Source organism: Lathamus discolor, chromosome 4, assembly GCF_037157495.1.
Source record: "Lathamus discolor isolate bLatDis1 chromosome 4, bLatDis1.hap1, whole genome shotgun sequence".
In the NCBI taxonomy this organism is placed as follows: Eukaryota; Metazoa; Chordata; class Aves; order Psittaciformes; family Psittacidae; genus Lathamus; species Lathamus discolor.
In genome coordinates this window covers 103,544,392-103,564,291 of record NC_088887.1, presented here as the reverse complement: position 1 = coordinate 103,564,291, position 19,900 = coordinate 103,544,392, and the positions used below count along the sequence as shown (strand labels likewise).

General features: G+C 36.5%; 1 protein-coding gene across 3 annotated transcripts in view; it reads left to right on the top strand.

Annotated features, from left to right (window-relative positions):
- The window catches only part of NBEA (neurobeachin), a 510,937-nt gene that overhangs the window by 417,130 nt on the left and 73,907 nt on the right, over positions 1-19,900 (top strand). For all 3 annotated transcript variants that reach the window (XM_065678397.1, XM_065678396.1, XM_065678395.1), the window contains 2 exons: positions 2,187-2,299; positions 11,343-11,483. In XM_065678397.1, coding sequence (XP_065534469.1) covers positions 2,187-2,299; positions 11,343-11,483 — 254 coding nt within the window. The remainder of the gene's footprint in view (positions 1-2,186; positions 2,300-11,342; positions 11,484-19,900) is intronic.

Sequence of the window (19,900 nt, the reverse complement as noted above, 5' to 3'; positions counted from 1 at the left end):
TCACATATTTATGATGTTCCGAAATGGAACAGGAACAGAAAGTCAAATCCTGTTCACTGAATATTGAAATTGAAATTAAGGGAATATAAAAATTAAATAAAATCCCAGTTTTGAAGTAAAAGGTCACCTTGGGTAACCCCAGATTTCCTTTCAAAATTCTGTGAAAGGATGTTCTCACCTCGCCAAATATTTCTATAAATTCTTTTCAGCTGAAGGTCTTTATACTGTGAACTGCATCCCATGAAACTTCTGATTCTGAAGAATCATTATTTTACTTACGCTTTGTAAAAGATTACAGTCATCTCAGTTATTCTCTTTCCGAATCTCAAATTTCCTTTAGTCTGCTTTCCACAGAAATGCAAATGTCTTTCTTTTGCGCAAGCTCTTACATACTCTTCAGTTAATTGAGGATTCTGATGGTAAGAAAAATGTTAATTATATAAAGGTATAGTTTTATAAAGGCCATATTTTACAGAACCTTAAATTTTACAATCTCAAGAAATTTTACATTTCATATGTAATAAATCCCTTGCTAAAGAGGAGAATAGTATTCTGATTTGATGGATGTGGAAGATGAGGCAGAGTTGTCTTAAGAGTTCAGAGTTGTTCAGAGTTGTTGAGACATATAGAGCTCCCCCCAAAAAACCTAAACCAATTAATATTCTGCCAGAGAGCACCTTTCCTTTTCCTCCCTTACATGGATTATGGTGTATTTCTTGATTTAATTGTTTGATACATTCTCATTCTGTCCAGGAGTGTTTTCGCATTCATCCATTGTCAGTATTAAAGAAGTGGTTTTGTTTCTGTCCATCTTGATCTGCGTGTCACAAAAAAGTGCTGACAGTGCTTTTTTAATGAAGTTGCATTGCACCTCAGTTATTTTTTTATATTCTTGTGAACATCTATGTGTTCATAAAGTAAAAATGAGGGCACACAGTTGTTAACAATATGTACTTTTCCTGTTTCCAGTGAAACTATGTACAAAATAGAAACTTGCTTCTTGTTCATCAACTTCTATTGAAAAAATAAGGTGTTTGTAAAGCAGTGAAAGTTTCACATTTCATTAAAGCAGAGTTGATTTTTGTGGAAAATTGCAAATACTACTCAGAACAAGGAAGCCTGTGTTTTCCTGTGCTGGGTTTTATACCCCAGGAATCTGTCCAGAATCTGGAAGGAAGCAGTTAGTGAGACAGGGCTGTAAATCTGCCGCAGGACTGGGAATTGTTAACCTGGGTTATTTCAGTCTGCTAATTGTATTATATAAATACATACACACATATATTTATAACACGATTTTGGTTTTTAAGAGTCATGCTGCATATTATGTGGTTCTCATTAAATCAATAGGGTTGATGGTTCTGTACTAAGCAGCTTCATTTGTCTCATCACTGAATTGTTAGATACTACTAAATACCAGCTGGTACAGAAATAACAGCCTTTCCCAAACACTTTTCCTTGTGATGAATTCATAATTTCCAGTTCAGCTGCAGATTGTTCTTTTGGAACTATAAGGACGGCTTTTGCACATTTGAGTTGCTGGGATAGTAGCAATGTTTCTTTCATTATGTTTGGAGAGAGTGGCCTGGGGCAGTCAGCTCTGTCTTCTATGGGGCTGAAAATGTTTTTTAATTTTCAAAGTGTTTATGAAATAGTGTTAAAGCAAATACGACTTCCTCCACTTTAATTCCGCTATTGCAGTGAAATCTCACCACTTCAGTGAAGAACAACTGTGGGGAATAATGGATTAGTATGGTCTACCTAGGACAGACCTGCATTTGCAAATCTCAGATGTCCTTTGCTGTTTGTAGTCTCATTTAATCTTTGCCAGCTAATGATACTGCATACAGTTGCTGGGAAAATAATAGTCAAGTGGTTTTAAATTTCAATATTCAGGCTATGAAAACATGTTCATGGAAATAGAAAAGAAAGGGTTTATTGGCATACGGTGCATTTTAGTTGATCTTGAAAGGTACTGTGCTCTTTATATTCTACTGATTTCTGTGTTGACTTCTGATTCAAGATAAGTGCATCTAAATGGCTACTTTTGTCTAGAAGATTTATACCTGATTCTGTGAAGTGGTGGGAACTGAGAACATCTGAGGCAACAAAAGTAACTGCTAGACTGCTTTTCAGCTGGAGAAGTGGATGCTATTTCCGAATTCTTAAAATATTTTCTTTCTTCATAGGACGAACGTACAATGATCTGAACCAATACCCTGTATTTCCGTGGGTTTTAACAAACTATGAATCTGAAGAGCTAGACCTGACCCTTCCAGGCAACTTCAGAGATCTTTCAAAGGTATGCTTCAAACATGTTAAAGACAGTCAGACAGCCCTCTTAGGAAGAGATTTCGTTTTATATTTACAGCCTAGCTAAGTTAGGTCTTTAAGTCAGAATAGTCTGAAATAGACTTTGCTATTTTAGAATCATTTTATACTGAATCTCTATATTATCCTACTTCCTTGTACCTGACTGAACTGGTTCCAACAGATCTGCAACTCCTCCATACCTTCTGACTTAACAGATCATGAGTGCGTTAGACCATTTGATCTCACTAATTGTCTCCCTTAGTTTATGAAAGCTGATCCTTCAGGAATAAAAAGTTTGGACTTCTGCAATGACTGGATAAGTAATATAATAGCAGCACCTCCTTTTGGTTTAATAATTATTCCGTAAACAAGTATTTTGTATGTTAGACCCTGAAGTATTTGGTCCCTATCATTATTTGTGAGTGTTGTCCTCCCACTGGACTTGAGCATCTAGTGCTTTGTAGTGATGCAGTTCCTAGTATCTGTTTCTCTGATAGCACCAGGCTGCCATCTATACCCAGCTCTGGTATTCTGATTTTGTCAACAGACTGGGGAGAAGGTGTGTCCTGGCCAAGCACAGTAGGAGCATGTAGAGGGGCTCTCCTTTTCGACAGCTGGAATAAAAGCGAAAAACAGGGCTTGAAACTGTGTTGTGGGAAGTCTCCTTCCTGTTTCCAATCAACTAAGAAAGTGTTTGTTTTTCGTTACTAGTCAAAATGGATAGCCTTGCAATATCCCCAGCATGAGGTTTCTTTTGTTTGTGCATGACAGCTTTCTTGCATCCTTGCAATGGTTACTCAGCCAGGAGGGAGAAGTTGCTCATACAAGTTGAGTGAGGCTCAAACCACAGGAGACTATCACTTGCTGACTTAAATGAGGCTGGAGGCAAGAAAATGACCCCCCAAACAAACCCTGTTCTGCAGCCCTTTGCTGCAGCCCCTGCTTTTCCTTCTGCTTCTGGTCAGGGATGGAGTTTCTGGGGCTTCTGCCTTTAAGTCTGCTTTTGTTTCCTCCCAATCCTGCAAGCACATATCATAGGCAGCAATGGAAGGATCCCACCCTGTTTATCTCACATTGCCATATCCCTGCTGGAAAGAGTGTGCTTTCAGTACCTCCAGATGTATTGTAACAGTTCCTGGAAGCCTGCTTTTGTGAGACTTCTAAAATAATTTAAGTAGGATTTGACTGCATAATAGCAGAAGGACACACTGAAGTTTCCTCTCCCTTTTTTCTTAGCTAAACAAATAATAAAAATAGACATTAAAATGCATTCACGGCATGCCTCAACTGTAAACAAATTGGTTAAGAATTGTACCTAGGTTATGTAGAACTCCTGAATTTTCATGATGTTATAGGTATGTTTCACAAATGTGTTTTTTTCAGTTCCATAACACCATTGTAGTTTGTGCTAGGAACAATGAAAGAAGATGCACAGACATCAGTTAAATAAAGACCAGTGATCATTTTTCACTGGCTTGTTGCCTAGCATGTGTAAATATATTTCTGGTTTAAAATTGTTTATAGTAATAAACCTTTCATTAAGATACTTACACTTATCAAAATCTCTCAAGCTCCCTTTTTTCTAATATTAATAGCACTGCATGTGATGAAGTGCAATAAGATCAGATAGTGTCTCAGGAGTCCTTCATTAGGTACTTAGTTTTGGTTGAATCCCAATTTTTATGGCAGCCTATCAAAGTTTGTAATTGCTACAGGTAGTAGTGTGATAGTTGCATAGATAGGTTTTCCTCATAAGTAAGTAAAGTCTCACCATGGAATTAGTGCTTGCATAGCTTATTAAGTATCGCTGCGCTCCTAGTAGTGCTCTTCTTTGAAAGGAAATGTAAAATCAAGTCCCTGGTTATTTATATTTCTTCAAGAATACATACAATGTGCACAGCAGTATTTTGCCTGAGGACCTTTTCTTACCCAATTTGATAACTGCATTCTCTTGTTCAAAAGCTACCAGTGATTTCCTCTGGAAAAGCTAGGATTTTGACCACTAAAAAAAAGCCTACGCAGAGCTAGTTAAAAATGGTCTTTCCTTTCTGGCAATATCTTGGCTGCATTTGTCCCATGGATATGTGAGAAAACACATGTGCAATCTGTAAAGTGTTGTGGGTTCCCTCAGGATAAACGGGATGTAATTGCAAATTTTTCCCACTGTTTATTATAATAACATCTGATAGATTTCATTTCACAATGGCTTTAAAAGAAAAAAATAGATTAATGATTTTTTGTAAAAGGCAGTGGCCAGTTAATATGAAATGCCTTCCTTTGTGCATTGGGCTGTTACGAATTACTTGCATTCTGTTTCAATTTGGGCATTATCAGTAAAACTCTTCAAAATCGGAATGTATCTGAAGTATTTCTTTGGCAATTCTGTCTTCATTTTCAATATTGTCCTGTATCTGTAAATAAGTCCCTTCTTTCCTTGCTAGAGAGGTAAATCCTGAGTAGCCTACTGCTTAAAAGCAGGAGTTAGTGATTTATTGTTCACATTATTGAACTGGGGTGTGCTATCAAGCCTCAGACAGACCTCTGGGGCAGGCACACACAGTATCCTTTCCATGAGGAGCCATTTCCTTCTGTCAGATTTTACCCTGCAATGGAAAAATGTTCCTGCAGATTAGATGGCAGATCAGAACCTCCAGCTAAGCTGTTGATGGATAAAATCTCCTTTGTCAGTTCCTGACCTTCTGTCTTCCTGCAAGTTTGCCCCTCTTAAGTTTCACAAAGCCTCTGTCTTTAATATTGAGCAAGTAATAACCCTCAAGCAATCTTTTGAAATTATTTAGAATTTTAACGGTAAAAACCCCACAAAATCAATGAAATTAAAAGAGAAACCAGCTATCATACTTTGTTTTGTTGGTTTAAAATAGTTTTGATAGTTAAATGCAGATGCTAAATCTAACTTAAAAAAATAAATACTTTGTGTATTATTACACAAAGTTCATGCAAAGCTCCAGTGTCAATTATGATAATTTTAAATTTTTTTAATCTTTGATTCCTAGGCTTTCTGTATAAGTTATGATACACCATGTTTGTGATATCACAATTCCTAAGTGAACATACACAACAAATGCAATACATATGTTTTGTGGAAATGAAATTAGATGTGTTTGGCTTGCTTATGATGTCAGTGACAGAGTAAAACATATGCCTTTTGCATTTAGCTCAAACTTAAATATTTACATTTCTGCAGAGCTGTCTTGAATATGTAACTTGTCCTTTCCTTCCATTCCATTCTATTCTGTTTTTATGTAGTGCTCCTTATTGTGGTACTGTTACATCCAGATGTTGCTTGTTTTCTTAGAACAATTATACTTAAATATTAGTCTGAAAATTCCTGTGCTCTTTTTCTTTGAAGTGTTTGGAAATATCAAGGATTTTTTTTTTTTTTTTTTTTTTTGCTTTTGTATACAGTTTGAGATTTAAAACCAGGGCCCATGGGCATGGAAGGTGCTGTAGCAGTAGGATATATTGGACCTCTCATTTGATTAGACAGTGTGGGCTGAAGTTTTATTCATTACATGTACGAGGTTAAAGGTTACATTTATTGTTTGACACAATGAAAAGCTAATGAAAGAGGCTGTCACAGATACATAGATTATCTTTTCACTATCAAACCACCAGGTGATCTGCTTTTTTTCTTCTTTATTGAGATTTCCTTTGGAAGAATACCTCTGGTATTAAACAGTAGTGCATGAAAAGTATATGAAGCCCTTACTGTCCATTGAGGTTTTGGGGGTTTCACCATACTTATAACACGGTACGGGATTTTGTGCAAAATTGTATGACTTTTACTCCTAAATTATACTGAATGCATGGTTTTGACATGCTGCATTGTCCCTCCTCATTAAAGTGTAAATGGGAATTCCTCCTCATTTACTTCCAGTCATACATCCTGTTAAATAAAATTATTTCTTCACCAGGAAAAGTAATACTAATATTGACATGTGTATGAAACATCACACACCCATTCACTGAGTGGAAAAAATTGTATTTTGTTAATATGGAAGGTATTTGACTGATGGGTGGTGATAAGCATAACCACATTTCCTTATTACTATGCCATTTCAAGAAAAGGAAGTGATAAAGCCCCAAGGCTTCTAAATGTAATAATGCAAATGAACGCATCGAAGTGTGAATATTTCAAGGCAAACCACAATTAATACTTCCAAAAATGTGTATGCTGTGGAATGGAGTTTATAGGCTTATCAAGAGCCACTCTCACTGAAAAAATGAAATCAGTTTCTGTAACTTAAACTTCTGTCTTTACCACAAACAACTCTACCTAATCAGAATTAAAATTAGTTTGACTCTCATGTGGTTTAAGCCACACAATTGAACATTTTCTTTTCTTAAATAAAAAGTTCTGAGTGAGACTGTGGTACTTTGAATCTGCCAGTACTCTTACTTGATAATGTTGAGATTGGTATGCTAAAGAAAAGCTGTTTACAGATTTGGATAATATTAGAATTTGTTTTAAATTTTAAACTACCATCCTAAGATGTCCTACTTAACGGTTGTTGTTCAGTGCTTTTTTTTTTTCTTTTATAAAAAACAAGCAGTGAGGAAAAGCTTAGTGTTTACTCAGCCATAGCCAAATAAAGCCATGCTCAAGATTTCTTTTGTACCCAGCTACACTTTTGTGCAATACATTACCAAAAAAAAAAAGACAGATAAACAGATAAGGTAGCTGCTGAATGAATTAAAGCCAAGATAAGCAGGATATTTCAGTGGCTGGATAAATAGGATGCTACGTTCAGTTCTGCTCTCATGAGGGAATGTAGTTCTATGAAGATAGTTGGCAAAACAGTAAATATTACATGAGTTAACATAACATGTCCAGTGGATATAAACACTAGAGGTATTGACAATACACTGGTTCAAAGGCCAGATGTCTGAAGAGATTAACCAGGTAAGAAAAGAATGACATGAATAGCAGTAAGTTTTTAATGTTAAAGTAAATGATTACTTTATTTTTAAACGGAAAAAGAAGCATAAAACAAACTCAAAGAGCAGCTTTTAATACATCAGAGGTGAAGTGGCTGAATAGGCATTATCATGTAGTGAGTTGTTTTGTTTAGGTGGAGGAAAAGAATAAAATGTTTTTATGGCATTTCACATGAAATGTGAAGGACTACAATTAGAAGTAGAATCATAGAATAGTTAGGGTTGGAGTTGCTGCAGAACTTACTATCTAGTGTGACACATGCCTCATCAGAGTAAAACTGGGTTAGTTGCTAGTTCGGACAACTGAGATTTAAAGTCTTTACCAAAAATATATGTCTTTACTGAAAGATAAACTGTTACCATTTCTTTAAGTAACAGCATTTTGCCAAATGGACATTAAAATAAAACACTAAGAAAGCTAGACCTCTTTGTGTTTACTCCATGCTATTTTATTAACAGAAGTTTTCACTTTCAGAAAATGCCTGGGTTTTTTTGGTGCACACAAGCTGATCTATTTGTGGTTAATAAGTTTTTTAATTACACAACAAAAAAGATACTTGAGCACTTTCCATTAGCATTTTCAACTCGTGTGTTTTCCTACATCAGCGTAGATTTAAGTCCTTTCCATTAATATGCAGAGAAGTGGTTCACATAGAGGGTCTCCATTACTGCAGAGAAAAGGGGGATCAGAAGTTGCTTGTATTTCTTCACCACAGGCCAGTGATAATTGGTATGATGCTGAAGCAGAAGCTTCAGAGTTGCATGAGGATGGGCAGCTCCCAGCTCTCCTCCCTCTGCAGTGCTTCTGAGATTTCAGTTGCCATGTCTGCATAAATGGTGCCGTGTTTGCACGCCAGCCCCTCTAGAGATAGCACAGGTATTTCTTGCACACTTTTGTGTTGAAAGCTAGTCATACCTAAGCAGTTTACCCAGGAACACTGGAAATCTTTGTGGAATGGAAGAAATTAACCTATACCACCCAAATCCCGGGCTATCATCCAGATCACTAGTTCATCCAATTCAGGATCTGTCCCAAGAAGTTGAAGTGAGACTTTCTAGCTGAAAACAAGCTCTGCCTAACCCCTTAAATTCTTTCTTTCTTTGTTTCCTTATCTCTGTGTCAAGAAAGGGTAATTCCCAGAAAATATTCTTCCCAGAGATTTTCACACAAAAATTTCCATATCAAGCAAGAAGAGAGATGATTCTCATGATATTTCTCTTAAAGAGTGCATTTAATGCAGCAGATATTTTGTGCATTTCAGCATTTTTCTTGAGATGAATCCCAAAGTAATTGAAAGAAAAATGGATTCTGACTCTGAAAAGAATATTGATGAGGATGAAGGTAATCTTCAGAATACAGCTTTTTAGGTTTATCATTTAATAAATTGAACATGTGTCTTCTGAAAGTAGATTATTTTAGCTACTTGTGCAGGCATTGGGAATGCACCATCTTAAAACATTATATCTTTTATCTTTTAAATTGAAATAACACTTCTCCCTGAAGAACCTAGAAAACACGATGGTGTGTTTGTGTTGGTGTTTTATGTGACTTTGGAAAAGTATTGTCCATTTCTTGAGAGAAAGTAGCTTTTCCATTAAGTACAACAATATATACATATATATATATTTAAAGGAGTTTTTTAAAGCTACAGGTTAAGCCATCATTAAAATTTTGCTGGTCTACAAAATAAAATACCTTGTAATTATTTTTGAGCAGCAGTTATGCTTCACAGTTCTTGTTACTGTAATCAATTCACAGTGAAGAGTGTAAACACAGACCTTATTTGATGAAAGACATCTGATCAATTTCAAATATATTTTGAAAGGCCTGGAGTTTTGATTTTCAGTCTTGCATTAATCGCCATATCCCATGTCTACTTTGCCTTCAATCATGTACGTACAATAATATTGTGACAGATGGTGCCTCTGTCTTCCATAGCCTCAAAATTTGCTGTAGTGTAGGGTAAGGTGCACCTTCACAGTGAAGGGAAGAGAGATTCTCAGGGTAGTTTTCTGTTACAAAATTCAGTCTCAACAGTTTGGCTGCAATTTTTAGTTTCCTTCTCAGAGGGGGTGAACATTTCCTCTTAACAAACTAGAGTGTGAATTACTGCTTTAAATTTTGAAATGTGCTGTTGGGGACTAGAATTTATTCTGCCAGAGAAGTGGATGCACAGTACTTAATGAGGGCAGTAGGTCCCATGCAGTCCCCAAAGCAACGCAGAGCCCTAAATTAATTTAGCAGAGTGCACAGTTTGTCAGTCAAATAGGTAAAGACTCTTTTCATAAGTTACTCTTTCAAGGAAGTGGTCAAATAACCATTTATATATATTGGCAATTTTTAGGCTATAATTATGCCAGTGTGTTTCCTGACAGTGGCAGGATGTGTAACGAAACCAAGCATAACAAAAATGCAAATATTTATTTTTTCTTTTTCCAGTAGTTGAGAAATAAGCCTGGAAAGAGTTAGGGAATGGTTCATACTTCTTTTTCAAGAATGTTTTGTGAGTGCAGTCTGCACCAGATAACACTGATCTTTAGGGATTACTCATACATTTTGCATGTATGAGAAAGCTACTGACATCTCCATGACACAGCAAAGTATTAAGCATCCAGAATGTTTCATGTGAAGAATACTGAAATCGTAATATTTAAAAATGTAAGTGTTCATCAATGTTACTTGAAAACAAGCTCTACTATGAAAAACTGGACAATATCACATTCTGTGTCAGCATTTTAACAGCCATCTTAAAAATATAGAAACACTGAAGTAATAAAATACTTGCAGCTTTAAAACTGTTCAGTTACTTACATAGTGTAGTGAAACACACTGAATTGACCATGTACTGGTATTTCCATTCCAAATTACTATGGATTTTAATTCAGTAGAAAAACTGTGTGATGGAATGGAATGTGAGAATACCTGTTAGCATTTTGAAAAGGGTCTTGAAAAGTCCTTGAGTATATGTTTGGTTTGAAGTTGTAATTTCCTTAATAATATAAATTCTAACTCTTACTTTTTATTAATATAAATCAAGTAATTATTTAAATTATTATTAATTTATACAATTATTTGGTGTGGAGTGTGCTCTTCTCTAAGTATTAAACTGTGTGTGTTTGGTTAATTTTACCACAAAAGCTAAAATCTGAACATTCGTTACAGATAAGTAGTAAATACACTACTACTATCTCATCTGGAAAAAAGATTTAAGATCACTTATTTATTTATTTCAACATTTTAGTTGCTTTCTGTTGTATATTTTCAACCCAGTGAATTTTGTATCACTCAAGAACAAATGCATTTTGAAAAAAAATCTGAGATAAAATGGATTAAAAAAGCATGGAAAAGCATATGCCCCTAAGTAGACACTTGAAAACAAACAGTTGCTATTATTGCCTTACATTTCTTTTATTGTTTACCTATTTTGTATGGATTGTCGGTTAAGTATGCTCGGAGTGGACTTTAAATTTGTGAATAATTTCCAAATTCTATTGGTTTTAAATACAAAGCTTGTTTGTTTTGCTCAGTAAAACATGGCTTTTGTTCAGTCAAAAAGTACATCTAGTCCTGCAGGACTATGCATGTTTTTTAAGTATTCCTGCTTAGGATCACCAGACACCATCAGCAGTTCCGCGTGAAATCTTTTCATCATGAACTGTGCATTACAAAGTATCCTGTGTGAGTAAAAGTCAGTTTTCATTAGCTGTGTGGTTATGGTGAATGACAGCAACAGAAATATTAGTTTGGCCTCAGTGCATTTTAAATGCAGTTTTAGAAGTTGATTTCTAGCACAATGTTACTGAATTAATTGGGAAACAACTCATACTTCAAGAAGATCTTGAAATTTTGCAGATGTTGATCACTTATATTTTCAATTAAAATAAGAAAAGTAATATGACTTCTAGTACAAAAAGCCTTTGGAAAAAAAAATTCTAAGATTATAGCAATCTGAAGGGATTATTATAGTTTGGTTGCAGAGCCTCCTATGTAGTAAATCTCAGTGCAGAATTACAACATAGCAGCCATGCTGCCCTTCAGCTGATGATGTATTTGTCCTCTTTTCCCTTTGTAGCCTATTGGTGCTTTGAACCCAAAGAGGGCAGTCTTTTATGCAGAGCGGTACGAGACATGGGAAGATGACCAGACTCCACCTTACCATTACAACACCCACTACTCTACATCTACTTCTACATTGGCTTGGCTTGTTCGTATTGTAAGTATTTCTGAATCCGGGTTTTCACTAATGTCTGTAGCTACACATCTCTTCTGTCATCACTATTTTTATCTTTTTCATGAAAATACTCTTCTATCACAATCTTGTTGCTCTTCCAGAACTTAAAATCTCAGAAATTCTGTAGGTATACTGGTATACTCATTTGTAATGATCAGGGGTCCTTCCTATCATAGAATCATAGAATAGTTAGGGTTGGAAAGGACCTCAAGATCATCTAGTTCCAACCCCCTTGCCATGGGCATGGAAACCTCACACTAAACCATCCCACACAAGGCTTCATCCAACCTGGCCTTGAACACTGCCAGGGATGGAGCACTCACAACCCCCCTGGGCAACCGCTTCCAGTGCCTCACCACCCTAACAGGAAAGAATTTCCTCCTTATATCCAATCTAAACTTCCCCTGTTTAAGTTTTAACCCGTTACCCCTTGTCCTGTCACTACAGTCCCTGACGAAGAGTCCCTCCCCAGCATCCCTATAGGCCCCCTTCAGATACTGGAAGGCTGCTATGAGGTCCCCACGCAGCCTTCTCTTCTCCAGGCTGAACAGCCCCAACTTCCTCAGCCTGTCTTCATACGGGAGGTACTCCAGTCCCCTGATCATCCTCGTGGCCCTCCTCTGGACTTGTTCCAACAGTTCCATGTCCTTTTTATGTTGAGGACACCAGAACTGCACAGAATACTCCAGATGAGGTCTCACAAGAGCAGAGTAGAGGGGCAGGATCACCTCCTTCGACCTGCTGGTCACGCTCCTTTTGATGCAGCCCAGGATACGGTTGGCTTTCTGGGCTGCGAGCGCACACTGCCGGCTCATGTTCATTTAACAATCTGAAATATATTTAGGCACAAAATTGTTGTGGTGTAAGGACACATATAATGAAGAAAATGCACCTAAAAAAGTCTCTGGCCCATACAAAAAGCTGATAGCAGTCAGATATCCATTTATTATTTTCATCTAGGGACAGATACATACAACATTAAAGAAAAACCTTTTGTAAAAAATCCATTAAACTATGTCAAATTGAGAGGGGACTTATAGAACCAGTTTCATATTATAAATATCATATTTATATATATTTACATTATAAATATATATGTTTATATTAAAAAAATTTACAGTTTTCAGAAATTTAAAAATATAGATTCAAACTTATATTTCCGTTCTGGAAATCTCATGCTTAAATCTATCCTCAAAATCAGATCTAGGAAGGGGACAAAACATCAAAGATAGGTTGAATCTGAGCTCAGTTTACATGTTAACACAATGAATTACAGAAAAAGAGAATTGAGAAACTTAAGGTTGCACAGAGAAACCTAAATTAATGAAAAATTAGTCACTATGTGACTATGTAACTAACGAGTCACCAGGTATTACTGAACTCAAAACTACACCCTGCCAATGAAAATCTGCCGCATAAGGTGTATTGTAAACATGCTTCGCACATGACCAAGCAAAACAGAGCCACACAAAGCTTGATATCTGAGTTTTTACTCATCTCAGCTTTCCTTAGACATAGCTTGTATTTCCACTCAAAAGGGAAGAAGTCATGTGTCTATGAGTTCAGGATATACTTCTTAACCCGTGGGAAACTAAACGTTGATTACACTCCTATATGGGGTGATCCCTGTGCTGCTTTTGAGTGTTGCTAAATTATTCATGTACTGTGAATATATTTTATGGTTCACATGTGCTTCCGTGTTGCCTTAAAGTATATTAAAAATAGTAGTCTTATTTGCATGTTTATCTATTAATTTTGGCAGCTATTCAACAAAAGGTCCCCTCTTGCTAGTCGGCAAAAGTCTGAAAGTGCTTACAGGCTGAATGTACAACTCACCAAGGAGTATTCATTTCCTGCATTAGGCTAATGCTGTGTCATTTTTACTACTGATGTTTATGTAGTATTGTAGGTGTTTTTGCTCTCTTTCCCTTCTGCCCTAAAGGAGCAAGAGAACAAGGTCTCTGCCTTGGTGGCCTTGCAATATAGACCTGACAAATTGCATGTTAGAGCAAACAATATATGTGAGAATATAAAGCAGAAAAGAAAAGGAAAAACGGTATTTTCTGGGGAAGAGATTGCTGATGGCAAGAAGGTGAAAACAACAATGGGAGAATTTCAGTACGTGGGCACACCTAGATAAGTATTTTAAAGATTTTTTAAATGGGAGTGACCAGCTAAGAACAGAAATCTCTGGTGGGAGGAGACAACAAAAGTGAGACAGATGTGGGGAAAGCTTAAAGCTCAACAAAAGGGAAAAAAAAAGTAACTTGATGAGATCAGATAAGGCTGCATATGGAAACCCAAAATAAAGGTTTGAAAATATGTTGGTATGAAGACAGGAGAAGTTTACAAATACGGGGATTATAAAGTCATAGGATTCCTTAGAACAATATTTTTGGCTGCAAAATAAAAGATGAAAGATCCTAAGAAAGAAGATTATGCCAGTGAAGTTGATAAATAAGGGTAAGTGAGATTTCTGGAAGTAAAAATAGGATTTCTTGCTTGTGAATTTCTTGAGCTACTGTTTTGGTTTGAGTTTGTGAAAAAGACTGTGTAAGAACATTTGTAACAGGTGAATTGTAGTCTAGTCCAAGAAGAGGAAAGTGACAATAAGAAATGCAGAGATTCAAGCAGAAAAATGCTTTCAGTATTTCAAGAGATTGGAGATTCATTGTAAGAGATTTGTTACAGAAGAGCTTTTGGTAGAAAGTGGTAACAAATTGAGAGTGAAAGAGAGGAGTGAAAGTGAAATCAGGGGGTGGGGGCTGCACAGACCAAAGAATAAAAGAAAAGGAAAGGAAAAAAAGATAAACTGAAAGAAAACAAGCAAGCAAATGAACAAACAAAAATCTTACAACAGAATGTATACTGGGAATGACATAGTCTAGAGGCAGACCAAAATAGTATAGAGTAACGGGGATCCAGGAGGAGAAACTATATAATCTATGTGCGTAGACCTTTGTGTTGGAGGAAACAGTAGTTGCAGTAGGAGAGAAAGTTTCAGTCACTCTGAAGTATGTATATATAGTGTTGCAGAAGACCTTGTGTTTTTTTTAATCTTGCTTTTTGGCTTTGACAGATGAATCTGGTTCCTGTCAGTTCTCTTCAAAATATTGCTTGTAATATCATATTTCTGAGTCAATTCAGTGATAATCTGCTCACTACTGCTTTATATTTCCCTCTATTGCTTTCCTTTATGTGATGTACCAGGCTACTTTTATAAAAGGCACTTTATGCCTCAGCCTCAGTTCTGTCCTGTTTAATTGATTTTGATATCATCAATCTCTGCCACAGTTTTGTCACTAATAAATTTTTCAACCTAGAAATATTTAATGCTGTAATTACAAATGAATCCCACTGATCTCCAGAAACATGAAGTTTGTATTCAAAATCATCTGTTTCTTGAAAGTTATCAGCTTTCTTTCTAAATTGAGAAGTAGATTAAAAATTAGATAACTACAGAAATAACGAATGTGAGGGTCAACTGTATTATTCAGTCAGGTTAATAACGAGGATGAAAACTAACAAAGAACAGCATGATTTATGTAACACTGTCTTCCTGTCCTTTGAGGTGTTACTGAAATTAAACCATGGTTAAGTATTTTTGCACATCACGTGCACATCTAAGCCAAAAAAATATGCTTATTCTATAGGAGCCAAACTTAACATGAGCCAGCAGTGTGCACTTGCGGCCCAGAAAGCCAACCGTACCCTGGGCTGCATCAAAAGGAGCATGACCAGCAGGTCAAGGGAGGTGATCCTACCCCTCTACTCTGATCTTGTGAGACTCACTTGGAGTATTGTGGGCAGTTCTGCTGTTCTCAACATAGAAACGACATGGAACTGCTGGAACAAGTCCAGAGGAGGGCCACGAGGATGATCAGGGGACTGGAGCACCTCCCGTATGAAGATAGGCTGAGCAAGTTGGGGCTGTTCAGCCTGGAGAAGAGAAGGCTGTGTGGAGACCTCATAGCAGCCTTCCAGTATTTGAAGGGGCCCATAGGGATGCTCAGGAGGGACTCTTCATCAGGGACTATAGTGACAGGACAAGGGGTAACAGGTTAATTCTTAAACAGGGGAAGTTTAGATTGGATGTAAGTAAGATCTTTAAGGGTGGTGAGGCACTGGAATGTGTTTCCCAGGGAAGTTGTGAATGCTCCATCTCTGGTGGTTTTCAAGGCCTGGCTGGACAGAGACTTGGGTGGGATGGTTTAGTGTGAGGTGTCCCTGCCTATGGCAGGGGGGTTGGTACTAGATGATCTTGAGGTCCTTTCCGACCCTAACTATTCTATGATTCTATGATTATTCACAAGTTTTCTTCATCAAACAATTACTCTTCTGATTCTCTTCCCCATCCCATCCAAGGGGAGTGAATGAGCGAGTGCTAGTGTGGGGTTTAGCTGCTGTCTGGGGTTAAACCGTGACAAAAAGGTTTTTTTTTACATAGTCCAATTTTTTAATAAATTAAATATTCATAGTTTATAGGTAGGTGCCCTTATTACCTCATTCAAGAGCCGTTTTTTTTCACATTTTGTGCCTGGACTAGTAAGTATTGAAGTTTCAGAAGGGAGAATAGATTAAACCAAGAATACTGCATCAGAACGACATATACTCCAGTGACTTGAATGTCAACCTGAAAAGCAGACAGAAGAAAAGAGAAAAGTAGACAGAAGAATGACTTCTGGCTTGAATCATGTACAATCTAAATATCAGCATTTTTTTTCAGATTTTTAGGTGAAATATGCTAGAGTTATTGCGCAAAAAGCTCTCAGTAGTTGCTGTTGAAGAAGTTGTGTTTGTGTGTATCAGATACATCTTCACTGAAAGGGAGAGCAGTATTAACGAGCATGATTCTCTAACATAGTAATTAAGAAGTTTGTAGAGAATAATTGGCTTCCAGTTACTGTTACAATGACTAAGTGCTTGTACAACCTGTACAAGAAGAAACTCTGGATTTATTATGCATCAGGTCTGATTGAGCTGAAACCAATTTTAAGTGAAGGTCAAAGGTGAGGAGGACTTGAAATCCTTTCATAAACATAAGTGAATCTGAGCCTTCATTTTGATAAGTCTGAGCAGGACAGTGGAAGATCTATCAGACAAAAGGTGTGGATCACTGAGAAATCCCAAAATGCTCTCTTTTTCTCTTACAATGGCTGAAAAGACATTTTTGTTTGATGTAAGATGTCTTACAATGACACATCACTTCCTTCTGGTTTCCTTACTCCCACCAGAATTGATTCAGATGAGGCTAGGCACTGTGAAAAGGTGAGAGAAGTGCTGTTGAATGGAAAAATTCCTTGTTCCCACAGCTCAAGCTTGTATTCATCGTAATCAAGTACCCCAAGAATTTCTCTTTTTGTTTGCAGTGAAAAAGGCATGAATTTTATTCAGAATATTAGGAATGAGTGAGATGGGGTTATAATGAGAATATTGTGCAGCTTTATAGCTTTCATAGTAGCAAAACCTTTACATGAAACGACAGTAATCGGTGTCATAGAATAACAGTATTTAAATGAGTGTATTGAATACAGATATGAATTGTATTTCTATAATGTAAGCACTTGACTTTCCGGAGAATAAAAATTACCTTAAAATTATGTGAGAGGTTTGAGATAAAGCAAGTGAAAGCTCTGAATTTCTTCTAAGGATTAAAAATCCAGAGAGAGAGGCACAACAGGTCATAGCAGGATAACATAATAGGGCACCCCGTAGTGCTCAGCTACTAAAAGTTTAATCCTTGATTACGAATCTTATTGCTTTTGTGTGTTTGTCTCGGATGCTTAAAATAATGTTGTCATGGATTTTTGGATTAATATTTTCACATAATGTATTGTAATTACATCATTTGTCTGGTTTCTGCCGTTTTTAAATCCATCAACTGCTGCTGATTTCAGAACCTCAACAGTGACCCACAGTCTGCTCCACAATGATATTCACAACAAATTACATGTATCCTATAAAGTAAAAAAGTGATAGATGGGAGTTGGTAGAAGGCAGAATTATTTGTGCTAATATCAATATACAAAGTTTTTCAGTATGGGTAAGCTAGAAAAATAGCATGATTTGCAAAGATTGCTGTTGCAATTGGGAAGGAATCCAGTTAAAACCAAAATAATTCTAATTTTAAAAGAATTTACATACATTTAATGTTAAAATTATACTACTAGAATTTTAGGATAAATTAAATATCATACAATTTCTGTGTTTATTGTTTTTCATTTGCTAGCTCTGGGTATAAATTATATGCTTTTTTTGTTTATATTTTACTGCTCACTGTCAAATCTGGATACATAAAAACTTAATTTCTTTTCTTTCAGTATTTCAGTTCATTGTGATGCCTTTGTGCTGCTCACCAAGCTTAGCTATGGTTAAATTTTAATATTCTGTTCAAATTATAAAGCTCTTCCTCACTTGCCACACACTCTCTCAACATTCACAAGTGCGAGCAAAATCGTTGTGCAATGAGTGTTCGTTAGAGTACTCCAACAAGAAATTATATTGTGACAATTTTTTTATTTAATTTGATTATTTTTATTATAATAACACATAATAGGATTCTATGATGGGAACATTTGTACTGATGAAAGTAAATTTCTTAGGTTGTTACCTATTCTTTTATCCTTTAAAAGTAAATCTACAATGTTTTAAGCAAAAAAAAAAAAAAGCTATGGGAAAAAAACCTGCTATTCAATTAGCCGCAGAATGTCTCACATTATTATAAGGAAAATTATTCTAAATTTGCACCAGCGGACACTGAAAGTTAAGGTACTGTCCTGGCTCAAAAGAAAAGAACAAAAAAATCTTTGTTCAAATATAAACAATTCCCCTAAGCTACTTCAAAAGTACTGGCACACTATGATGACAATAAGAAAGATATGCCATTCCTTCTCATTTAGAAAGTGAAATTGAAGTTTTTCTCCTTATTGAAAAAAAGTAGTCTGTGTTGACTGTTGTGCATCATAGGAAAGATTAATTGGGAAAACATGCAGAGTAAAGATTAGAGAAACAATGGTCTCTGAAAGTCTGAGTTCCCTCTTTTGTTTTCCTCCTCTTCTTGGATTCTTTCACTACCTTTGTGTCAAAACTTTTCTTATGTTTATTTTAATTGCTCTTAAATGCGACAGAAAATTAATTACTTCAATGTTCTTTCTGGGTAATTTAAATGCAGTATGTATAATGTGAAATAATTCCCTCGGAATCGCTGCATTAATGGAGGGGTTCCCTCCTTTGTTCAAAACTTTCATAAAGGGAAATAGAGGATATATAGAATAAAATTGAAATAGTAGGTGAAAATACTGTAATAAGAATTCCAATATGGTAATTATGAACTGTTTTGTTTAGCAAAATTTCCAAATATTCAGGACATGCAAGGAAATAAATTTGTGTGTGAGTTTAATGAAAGGGATACTTTTACTAACATTCCCCATCAGATTTTGGCAGTGTTTTTCTTTTATGTGGATACATTGCCAAGTATTAGTTTAATCTGAGGGTTTATGGACTGGTGTTGGAAAACCAGGGAGTCGGCAACGATTTCAGTATTCATGTTCTGCTGTCAAATTAAGGATTTGTTTTTTCCCTGTTAACCCCTGCCCTGTGGTGGAATGCAGTGACATAAAAATAGGTTCTCCAGACTTTCAAGGATTTGAGCTCTTCCTACCCAGAAGTTAATAGCTGTGTCCATTTACGGAGCATTGGGAGTGTGGTTTCAGATAGAATTAGCAAAACTAAAAACTCTAAATCTTTCATCCCTGTACCTCTGCCCCAAAGTAAAGATAGAGCTAGATAACTTGCAACCATAGTCTGCATCATCATGACTGTAGAGCCGTTCTGTGCACTGTGAGGCTCAGGTCTTTTAAGTTAAATGGAACAGAAGCAAGATTTTATTTTGGCATAACATCTTACAAGAGGTAAAGAAGCATTGTAATATAAGAACACAGAGGGTGTTTACGACAGTTGCAGTGAAGAAGGCAGCCATTGTGAACTCGAGCTAAGCTCCATAGGTCTGCCACTGGTGAGTAATTAGTCTTACGGAAGAGTCAATATATAATTGGGCTGATGCCAACCTTATGAAGTTTAACCATGATAAGTGCAAGGTCAGTGACCTGAGTCAGAGCAGTCCCAGGCACAGCTACAGGTTGGGCAGAGAAGAGATTCAGAGCAGCCCTGCAGAGAGGGACTTGGGGGTGTTGGTTGATGAGAAAATGAACATGTGCCATCTGCAGTGTGTGCGCACAGCCCAGAAAGCCAACCGTACCTGGGCTGCACCAAAAGGAGCGTGACCAGCAGGTCAAAGGAAGTGATCCTGCCCTTCTACTCTGCTGTCGTGAGACCTCACTTGGAGTATTTTGTACAGTTTTGGTGTCCTCAACATAAAAAGGACATGGAACTGTTGGAAC